The sequence below is a fragment of the Varanus komodoensis genome, unplaced genomic scaffold, assembly GCF_004798865.1.
Source record: "Varanus komodoensis strain SLA01 unplaced genomic scaffold, ASM479886v1 scaffold96, whole genome shotgun sequence".
Lineage (NCBI taxonomy): Eukaryota > Metazoa > Chordata > Lepidosauria > Squamata > Varanidae > Varanus > Varanus komodoensis.
Genome location: NW_025336664.1, coordinates 1510297 through 1521391, shown reverse-complemented (window position 1 = coordinate 1521391; position 11095 = coordinate 1510297). Strand labels below are relative to the sequence as shown.

Below are 11095 nucleotides of genomic sequence, written 5' to 3'. Positions count from 1 at the left end.
GGCAGATGATACCACTCTCATGGCAGAAAGTGAAGAGGAACTAAAGAGCCTCTTGATGCGGGTGAAGGAGGAGAGCGCAAAAGTTGGCTTGAAACTCATCATTAAGAAAACTAAGATCATGGCATCCGGTCTTCTCACTTCCTGGCAAATAGATGGGGGAGAAATGGAGGTAGTGACAGATTTTATTTTCCTGGGCTCCAAGATCACTGCAGACGGGGACTGCAGCCAAGAAATTAAAAGACGCTTGCTCCTGGGGAGGAAAGCTATGGCAAATCTAGACAGCATACTAAAAAGCAGAAACATCACCCTCCCAACAAAAGTGCGTATAGTCAAGGCTATGGTTTTCCCAGTTGCATGTCTGGCTGTGAAAGCTGGACCATAAGGAAGGTTGAGCGCCAAAGGATTGAGGCCTTTGAGTTGTGGTGCTGGAGGAGACTCCTGCGAGTCCCTTGGACCACAAGGCGATCAAACCGGTCAGTCCTAGAGGAGATCAACCCTGACTGCTCTTTAGAAGGTCAGATACTAAAGATGAAACTCAAATACTTTGGCCACCTAATGAGAAGGAAGGACTCCCTGGAGAAGAGCCTAATGCTGGGAACAATAGATGGCAACAGAAGAAGGGGACGGCAGAGGATGAGGTGGCTGGATGGAGTCACTGAAGCAGTTGGTGTGAGCTCAGGTGGACTCCAGGAGATGGTGGAAGGACAGGAAGGCCTGGAGGAATGTTGTCCATGGGGTCGCGATGGGTCGGACACCACTTCGCGACTAACAACAACAGCAACTTTAGGATGCTTCCAGAAGTGTCTTCTATTTGCTACCACTCTGCCTTATTCATTAATTTCAGGGGGATAGTGTTGTTTTCTGCTGTAAGGCTCCCAAGTTTTCCCATCACTTTTTTTTTTCTTACCATAAAAATCCATTAGGAAAAAAAATGAAATTGCTACATGATGCCTTTTGATTGGTAGTCCACGTAACCCTGTCTGGAAGCACCCTATAGATAATTGGTCTTTAAGGTAATTAAAACACTGTCACACATTGTATATGCATGGTTCAAGATGAGTAATTAAGCAGGGCATTCTTATTAGTGACCCTGAAGCTCTGGGATGAACTCAAAGTGGAAACATGATGGTGTCTGTCTTTGCTATGCTCTCAAAAGAAGAATAAGGCCGATTTATGTTTACAGATGTGGGATGCAGGTTGTGCAGTGGGTTAAACCACTGAGCTGCTGGGCTGGTTGATCGAAAGGTCGATAGTTTGAATCCGCAGGCAGGGTGAGCTCCCATGCTCTGTCCCAGCTCCTGCCAGCCTTGCAGTTCGAAAGCATGCAAATGCAAGTAGGTAAAAAGGCGCCACTTTGGTGGGAGGGTATCAGCGTTCTGTGCACCTCAGTGTTTAGTCATGCCGGCCACACGACCACGAAGACTGTCTGCGGACAAATGCTGGCTCCCTCGGCTAGGAAACGTAGATGAGCCTTGCCCCCAACAGTCAGACATGACTGGACTTTAATGTCATGGGGAAACCTTTACGTTTACAGACATCTGTGAATTCTACAGAACTAAGAAGTGCAGTCATTTTGTCTCTCTGTGGTTCATACTGAGTTCATTTACTTGGCTTAGCATTTTAATGTTTGGTTTCCATGACTTTTAATAAGCTATTTCAGGTAATAGAAGAGCAGAATATAAATATTTGAAATAAATTACTCTGTCAGAAGCAGAGAAGAAATTCTCTCCCCAGTATTTTTCTCTCTAACTTATTAACAAATAAGCCTAATCAGCAGATATGAATAACAAATAAAGGCATGTACCTCTTGAAAGAGATGCCAATTAGAGTCAGGTAGTTAAATCATGTTAATGTTTCACTCTAAGTATCAGCAGAACCATCTCAGCCTACCTGGCAGCAAGTTGCACAAGGGGCAGTGAAAGTGGAAAGGACTCTGAAGTCTACCTTGTCTAAAGGAATCATTTGAAAGGTCTTTGTTTGCTGCTTTATGTTCTTCTGAAGAGAAAACCTCCTGCCAGTCCATTTGAAAGGCATTCTCCCTAAATTCAAAGACTGTGAGAGCAAGAGTGGGGGAAAGAGATGTGAGGATAAAACAGTGACAGCACAAGGCCAGAATTCTCCAAGTGTAATACAAACCTCCTCTATAATGCATGTGTGTGTTATTGACGGAGAAAGCAGGATGTTTTCCCAGAAGCCCCAACCCAGCTTTCATGTATATATCTATAATCCAAGAGACGCAATGTTGCTCTTTCCTTTTTCTCAAATCAATACTGAATTTTGGAGTGTCCCGATGCACTCTTTTTTCCACATGCTGGCAGATAAAGCTGGAAGGTAATGGAGCAAGACTCTGTTTATCCTTCTCCCAGACAATTTGAGTCTTTTTCTGTGAGACTGTATTTTAGGTCTGTTCCCTTCCTTTTACCTTTAAATTGCCATAGTAATTAGAGACTGCAAGTATCAGCTTAGCCTGGATATGACTGGGTGCCTTTGTTTGTTTCTGGTAGCTTGGCAGCTCTTAAATTTCTCTTGGTTTAATAAAGAATTGCAATAGCAAAGTTTGAGCATCTTGGACAGAGGGGCGCATGTGGAAGAGCAGAGGACTCCACTGTAGTAGCCCTTTAACTCAAAGGTGGCATAGACATTGAAGTATGTAGGAAGGAACTATGTAGGAATATGTAGAAATATGCACACACACACATACCAATCCCTAACCCCCCGCCCCACAAACAAATGCATCATTTCCACTTCATTTATTAGGGGAAAGAACAGCAGGTGCATTTTCCCTTGTCCCATTAGTGGTAAGCACTGAAAGAATGCTTCACAACTCAGAGCTACAGAAAGGGGACATTCAAGAATGGGGAAGAGTCCTCTGACCCACAAGCACAAGAAGAAATAAAGCAACATATGAAAATAACCCTGGGAAGAAAAAGAGAATACTTCCCTACAACCCTGTGTTTTTATAAGAAATGCAACCTCATGTAAACCACAATCTGCCTTTCTGCTGGCTTGGGAGCACCTCTTTTCGATCTGGATTATGCTTCAAATTGTTTTACACACAGAAGGCAAATTCAACAGCACCGGTACCAGAAAAACCTCTATAATGACAGCTACTGCTCTGATAAGCCACCATTAGTTTTATCTTTAATGTACCTGAAAAACCACCTTCTTCTATATGAGCCTATGTGGTTTTTAAAATCTTCAGGATGGCCCTTCACTGTATGTCCCCCATCAGAGATAGGGAGATAGGTGGAAATGAAAGAAGAGCCCATCTCAGAGCCCACTCCCAGGGTATGCAACTCTATCCATTGGCCCCTTTCTCTGTTGGCAGCACACAATTTTTTTTCTCAGGCAGGCCTTTGGCATATATGATGCTTGTTGCTGAAGGCTTGTTTTCAATGTTTGGGGTTATCTCTTTTATGTTTTAATATATTTGTTCTCATGTTATATTTAATTAAGATTTTTGTTTTTCATCAGGATTTTAATATTAGCTGCCTTCAGTATCATTTTTCATGGTATAAATGTGTGACAGTAATTAGTTTGAACTCTCTCTCTATAAGGATACGGAACAGGATGAAAACAGTTCAGTTTCCTGGCAGGTCCAAGCATGGCTCCAGAAATGCCCCTCCTCTCATATCTGAAACCAAGCCTCTCCCTGCCTCGTCCCAAAATCCAACACTACATCACACGCCTGGGGCACACAGGCCTAAGATCCCCTGCACCTGTTTCCAACGCTTTCCCCCATACCATGCACTTGCTTTTCACCATACTCAGCAGATGGAACACATGTCCCTCCTGAACTAATAAAAAGTACAAATAAAACTTGTGATGTTCTAAGTGAAATGAATAGGCATGGTTCATTATATGTACCCCACTGAACTTTGTTTCATTCCCCCTTTTTAACAGGGCAAATAAGTCTGGTAGGAATAGTTCTGATTAAAATGTGTCTTGCCTCTTCTCTTCCTGCCTCTTTTATTTAATTCCAAAGGATTCTTTAAAGGATGCTGGTTTCTGTTTTTCAGGAGAATTCTTTACAAGTTTTCAAGAGAGACATCATTTCATATTAAAAAAAAAAAACCTTCATTTAGAAGCCAAATCAAGCAACAGTCTTAAAATCTATCTTTTTTTAATATGAAAGTTTTGTCTCCTGGACCATTTCTTGTTGGCATGTTCTTCTCAGACCAAGAAAGGAATACACTGGCATATATACTCCTTTGTTCATCCGTGTGTCCAGCACATATGGCAACAGTCTGAAATGTATGCAAACCTATATTAAGAGGCAAACACCGCCGATTTCTCAGATGTCAGTTGGTGAACACATGCACACAACTATGCCTTTTCGAGATCAGACAAAAGCATGGCTATTTCATCTCTATTATCTCAACACAATCTGCTATATATGACTGTGCTCCACTACTATCCTTCGATCGACCATTTCAAGCTTGATTTTGTTCGACCAGTGTTGCGGGAGCAGGGAAGTGACACTGAAGACAAGGTATTAATTGGCAAAAGACATGTACACTCAGCAGACACAGGCAGCTGGAGACCCACAGCAATCAGAATTCTGCTTCCTCATGCAGACAGAAGCTCACTCATCACATTTGGAGCTTGTAGGGGAGAATAAGCAGCAGCAGTGTCACCGCCCAGTGACCTGAATGGTTTTATCACCTGCTCTGCCTTTGATGTTTTCAGGATCATTCTTGGCAGCAGCGTCCACTGAGAAGTGGTGGTGCGTGGCACAGAAATTATTGCTTGGTGTTTCGGATTTGGATGTCAGACAAATACTACAATGATTATCTGGTTATTGAATCTGTTTGGCACATGGGTGGGATCTTCAGTTGTTTACTCCATGGACTCTGCTCTTCTTGAAAATCATGCGAAAGCATAAATTATCTTTGTGTTCCACTTGGCATGGGCCAAAACTGGGGTGCCATTTGCTACAATGCACAGGAAAGAGGAGGTAGCAAAAAGAATGCCATGTCCTTTGGGAGTTCACCGGGCAACAAATCTGCCTCCTCTATTTATTTTCTCAAGAACTGAGTACCGATTAGTCCAGCTTCTTAAACACCACAAGGAGGAGACCTTTTGTGCAAGGTGACTAAGTAATAAAGTACAGGTCTCAAAATCACACAATGAGCAGCTTACCTGGCACTTTCAAAGGTTGCAGATGCTGACTTCCCAACAGCACCGAATCCAACACCAACAGCCAAACCCTCTGAAACAGGGAAAGGAAATGGCAGTTACTAACTCAGCAGCTGTCTTGGCAGATAGAGGGATATTCTGTTTAATCCCTCTAATGTCTTAAGTGGCTTCTAAACCAACCATTTTCCTCTACTGATAAGAAGCATATAATAAGAAATCCTCCATGGTCTGAAACATGTAGCACTGTTTAACCTGGAACTTGTCAATCAGAACACACTCCAATGACTAAGTCAGTGACCGCTCCTTTAAATGGTTTGGTTGCACACCTGTAGGAGGTTGTCTCTTCCCTTTCACATACTTAGAACCTGCAATATTGACAGTACACAGAAAGGAAGCATGTAGTTTTACATCTCTGATGCACCTCCGATGCACAGTGCTCAGCCACCCTCCACTGGAACCATCTGGACATGGATTTTCATATATGATGGAGATGCACACTGCAATCAAGGGCTGCTAGTTCTCATAGCAACTACTCGCACACAATAGCAACTAGATGGGGGTACTGTATTCTGAGCCCCCCCCCCCCCCCACACACACACACAGAGTCCAGGATATTTTAGTGTTGTATTTTTTGTATGCCGATATGACTTTTCAAGCCCGGTTTTGAACATGTGGGTTTAGAAAAACAACAGATATTCAGTTATTTGCAGTTACTTGCTGTTCTTCCTCCTGTATTTCAGCTCTGCACAAAAGAATTAATGCTTGTTGGTATAGAATAATATAGTTCCACTGAACTCCAGCATGTGATACTCGGTAGCATTGTTTAAGAATCCAAAAATATCGATACTACACATTCATCTTTAAAAGTCTGACCTAGAAAACCTACAATCACATCAGGCAGAAATTTCTTCCCTGCATACTCTCCCTTAAATGTTTTAAAACCTGAGTCCATAATGCAGAACAAATTAGATGTTCTTAAATTGGATTGTTTTAAGCAGAAGTTAAATTTAGTTGCAACTAAACCTGCTTCACTGATTTCAATGAGATTTATATGTCACCGGAATAAAAGCCTTACACCATAAAGAGAAAAACAAAGTGTCTTTGCTGAACCTTTATTGAACCTTAAAGGCATTAGTTCTCAATAAAACCACATAGCATTGCAAGTGTACTCAATTCTGTATATATTCTAATGGCCCAGTGTTATTTATTTATTTTATTTATTTAAAACATTTCTATGCCGCCCCCTTCGCCAAAAGCCTCTATTACCAGTTGCTACTCCTGTAAATAAACAGAAATAATAATAATAATAATTCAGTTCAATATCTCAGCTAATGATCACAATCCACAAGAATTTACTCAACTACTGAATGGCACGTGGTAATTCTTATTGCACTACATTCTTATTTAAGCTTAGATGTTCAAAACAATGTAGAAAAAATGTGGAGGGAGAGGAAGCACAACAGGATACAGCTGAAGACACTAGAAGCAACTCATGTACCACCATCTTCAGTATTCTGGTCACCGTGCGTCTCCACTATCAGCGAGGGAGCTTATGGGAGTGTATGACCCCATAAGATATGTGATGCTTACTGGTATAAAATAGGGGTGGGAGAACTAGTGGCTCTTCAAATATTTGTTAGACTACAACTTGAATTATCCCTGAATGTTGGCTTAGGAGGTCCCAGAATCCAACAAGACCTGGGGGTGAGGGTTGTCCATCCCTCCCCAACAAAATTAAATTTAAGACCATTATCTAGAACTCAAAAGGAAAAGCATGAAGTTCGGCTTTTTTATTTCCAAGAAATCCTACATGGGAAGATATGCACAGAATTTCATCTCCTGTCATTCACTGCAGATGTATGTCAAGCTTGGAATACACATTTTAAAGTATTCAAGCATGTTAACACATACAAGACAAATATTTGCTCTTTGCCAACTTTGTCAATTTTTTAATTATTACAGCGTAAGAACTCAGCACGTCCTAATAGAAGCTCATCTAGCAGGTGCATTTATATCTCCACAGGGTATAAATCAGAACTGCCTTAATTACAATTGCTGTAACTGTTAATAGGAAGAGGAAAGCATTTAGCCTTTAAACAGGTGCAGGAAATCTGACATCGTTATGTGCTTTTGGCTTCATCCCCAGAGATGAGTCTTGAAGCCACTCCTATGTAATTGGCTCATTCTTTGCAACCCATTTGGGGGAGACTGGTTTTCTTTTTTTCAAACAATCAGTCCCCTAAACAACCTGAAGTAGTTTCACTTCTCTCAAATAGTGAAACTTACGAGAATAATTCCTAGGGATATAACCTTTTCAGAAAATTCCTGTTGTTAAAAAAAAGAAGTGCATTTCGTTTGTGAACAGCACCAAACAGGGCAAGAAATAAAATCAATTGGAACTAAAAGCTGCTGTGAAAATATACCACTTTTTGAACAGACGTACAACCGTCTCCCTTTGGACTGATCCAGTGGAAAACCTGCTCTCCTTAGTTTGTAGCTGGTTACATAGTCCTGACCAGCTGGTTCTTGTGTTAATCACAAGGCCATCTCTTCCCCTTCTCAGAGTATATAAAATAAAGTTTTGAATAAAGGACTAAGCAGATATATAATCAGAGAAAGACAGAAAGTGCTTGAGAGGAGGAAAATACAAAGTAGAAGCAAACTGAACACCAGAAGAATGAGGTAGGAGAGAAAGAAATGAAAAAGAAAAGAAAAAGAACTTAGCATTTGATTTGGAAAACATATTTGGATTCAGAAAATCTGCTCATGTTAAAAGAAAGCATAGTAAGGGTCTTAAGCTACATCTTCGTCAACTGCTGCTGAACCAAGTAGTTATGATCTTCACTTCCAGCTATGGAGATGCTCTCCAGTGATGATCTCTTCTCATGAGTGAGAAGTTGTCCTGTATGCACACCATACAATGGGGGACCCAGTTTGGCACAGAATCCCCCACGCCCATGGAGGAGCTTGAAGAACATCAGTAGCAGGAGGACTGATCTCTGGTCTTGACCTTACTCCCCTTCTCAAGACATATGGGGTGCTGATCTGAACACCCCTTGCTGTGTGTGTCCTTTGGGGAGCAAAAACAGAGGGCAGTGGAGCTCATCCCACATCAGAAAAATCTGTATCGACTTCTGCTGATGCAGTGCAGCTTGAGTTGCCCAAGGGCCAAATACTGGTAGACAGATATGAATAAGAGGCTGAAGGCACCCTGAGGGAAAAAGGTATCAGTTATCTGGTGGGAGTTCCCAGGAGCAAAACAAGGTAGCAAGCATTAATAGAAGTCAAATGCACACTGCAGCTTATAAGAAACATAAATAAGAGAGAGCTAAGCTCAGCAGATGGTGCAGGGTGGAAAGAACACATATTGAGTGAGAGCTGCTGAGTGGAAATGGAAGCTATAACACATTCCAGGTGGATTACCTAAGTGTAAATTAGGAAGGTGATTAAGAATAGAAATGAGTAGCAACAGGGTATCATGAACATGCAAAGGAAGGCTCTGAAAGACAAGGTCAGCCAATTATTGCTGTGGAGGGCAATTTCCCTTTCAGATGACACATGGGGAGGGGAAGGCTGAGAGTGGAAGAGGAAATTATGTTGGTGAGGCATTGGGAGGCTGTGTGATCAAACTGTCTAGGAAAAGATTTATGTGGGATCTATGTAATAAAGCCAGTTCTTCATCTGTTCTTTTTAAGGCTTCAGAATATTTATATCCCGTCAGTATGTATCATATAACTACATCATCTAACTTGATGATGGGGACAGTTCTTCCTACTTGGATATCTAAGGAGGATAGGGTGATGCCACATCCAAATTAGTTGGTTTTACTGCAGACCTCTTTCCTTCCTTCCTTCCATTAATATTGCTTCTAAGCATGATCCATTCTTATACTACACAGTTATTCATAGGAGCTGGGGGTAAATGGAACTGGCTATAATCCCCAGGCATAAATTTTGAGGGGGAGAGATGAGAAATGACTTAAAAGCTTGGCTAGAATCAATTTCACAGCCTTGGCTCCATCTGCAGATGAGAGGTGATGATACTGACAAATCCCAGCCAGCATCCTGATCCCTTTGAAGTATGAGATTCTGTCTGGGCAGGTGACTTGATTGGCAACCTGTACAAATGGCCACAGGTAAAGGAAAAGGAGGAATACAATCCACAGAAATGACAGCGAAACATTTAATGATAGTGAAACAAGGCACCAAGAAAGCCTCTCTCTTTATTTTGCTTGCAAAAGTATTTGGTGATGGTAGCTATGCACAAGGAATATGCACATGTTATACATTCCTCCGATGGCATTATTAATCAGTTTTAATTCAATGAGAAGGGCATTACTCTACCAGTGATAAAAATGAAACTTCAGCAGTAGGATGAAGCAGGAAAATATAAATGCTCAGCTCACTCTCTCCACATGTGTTGAAATTCATATTGCTCCATATCAGTGATTCACTTGTGGGTTTAAACTTTTATGTATATCATCATTTCTTGTAGAAAAAAAGTCTTTGCAAAATGATGCCTCAGGGCCAACCTATACGTTATATGGCGCTTCATGTAATTCCACTCTGCCCACCCCACGTAATTTTCTAATAAGAGAGAGGATTATGCACTTTTTAACTATGGAAAAGCATCCATAAAAGGCTGAGAGGAGCACAGGAATGGTAGATAGGAAAGCGGGATTAACTCTTCCCAAGCAATCCATTTCAACTCTTGCATTTTCCCCCACCCAGCCACTTGCTGGCCCCTTGGAAAGGGAAAGATAGACACCCATTATCGTTTTGCTGCAGGAAGAAAAGCAGCCAGGGGTTGTGGTTTTGAGTGCAGGGCACCATTTGAAATTTCATTACATGTTTGCCCTGGAGATGTCCCTGCAAATCTAAAATGAGTTCTGCACATATAAAATGAGCAGAATGCTCCTCAGTGTAACACATAGTTATTAACATTTATACAGAAGCAGCTATTACAACACAATCAAGCAGTAAAAACAGGTCAAGAAAATGTAGAAGTATATAAGGTTCAAAACAAATCAGAGATTGTGATTAAACCCTTAATTAACAGGGCTATTTCCCCCCAACTCCCACATGTCTTGCATAATTAACAGAAGCATAAAATTGAATTAAGATAATTCAGCAGTGGCAAAAAAAAAAACAACAACACCCCATGATCTCACTCAGCTTCTCTTCACTGGGCTGCTTTGAATATAGGGCTGCTTCCCACCAGCTGCATTACAACCCACTGTTAATTCCCTTAACTGAGAACACAGAGAACAATTGACTACAAATGCTCTTTAAGCAGTGACTACTCAAAACACACACAACTCCCACATCTACATGTAAAAATGCAAAGCCTACAGCTTCAAGATGAGCCTAACATTTTCTATGCAGGAAAAATTCATTTTCAACATACACAGTACAGAACACCACCTGCTTGTGGGCCACCATGCATGAAAAACACACAGGTGTTATCTCCACACACTCATAAAAATGGCTTTAATACCACATATAAAATGCTTACTCTCATTCATTTAATCATTCAGCAATGCAACATGCAACATATATATAGTACACATATGCATAGTTCTTTAAGAATAAGATTCCACATAACTTTTAGTCTTTGGACAGCTGTTTTCCACGGCTGGCTTCTAAAGTGTAGCTTCTTATTCATCCAAGCTCTGTGGGAGCTATCCATGAAGTTCAACCTGGGCAAGTATGGTTTCAGCACCATGGACAGAGTTCTGGATCTGAGTGTGGCTGCCCCTCCCTCTGAACCCTTTTCCATGTGGCAGCCTTCTCAGCTGAGAACTTCCCAGTCCTGGACTGACTATGCCTGGCCAGGCTGGCCAACAGATCATTCTGGGCAGAAAAATGTTGTCAAGAGCTTCCTTTTCCAGCTGAGACTTACCTGAGCAGCATGGTCTTTCTGACTTTTCCATGTTCCCGAATCCTTGCCTGTTCTT

At 41.5% G+C, this 11095-nt stretch overlaps 1 protein-coding gene across 3 annotated transcripts in view; it reads right to left on the bottom strand.

Annotated features, from left to right (window-relative positions):
* SLC39A11 (solute carrier family 39 member 11) overlaps positions 1 to 11095 on the bottom strand; it is a 340346-nt gene that overhangs the window by 72306 nt on the left and 256945 nt on the right. For all 3 annotated transcript variants that reach the window (XM_044418981.1, XM_044418982.1, XM_044418980.1), the window contains exon 7: positions 5143 to 5212. In XM_044418981.1, coding sequence (XP_044274916.1) covers positions 5143 to 5212 — 70 coding nt within the window. The remainder of the gene's footprint in view (positions 1 to 5142; positions 5213 to 11095) is intronic.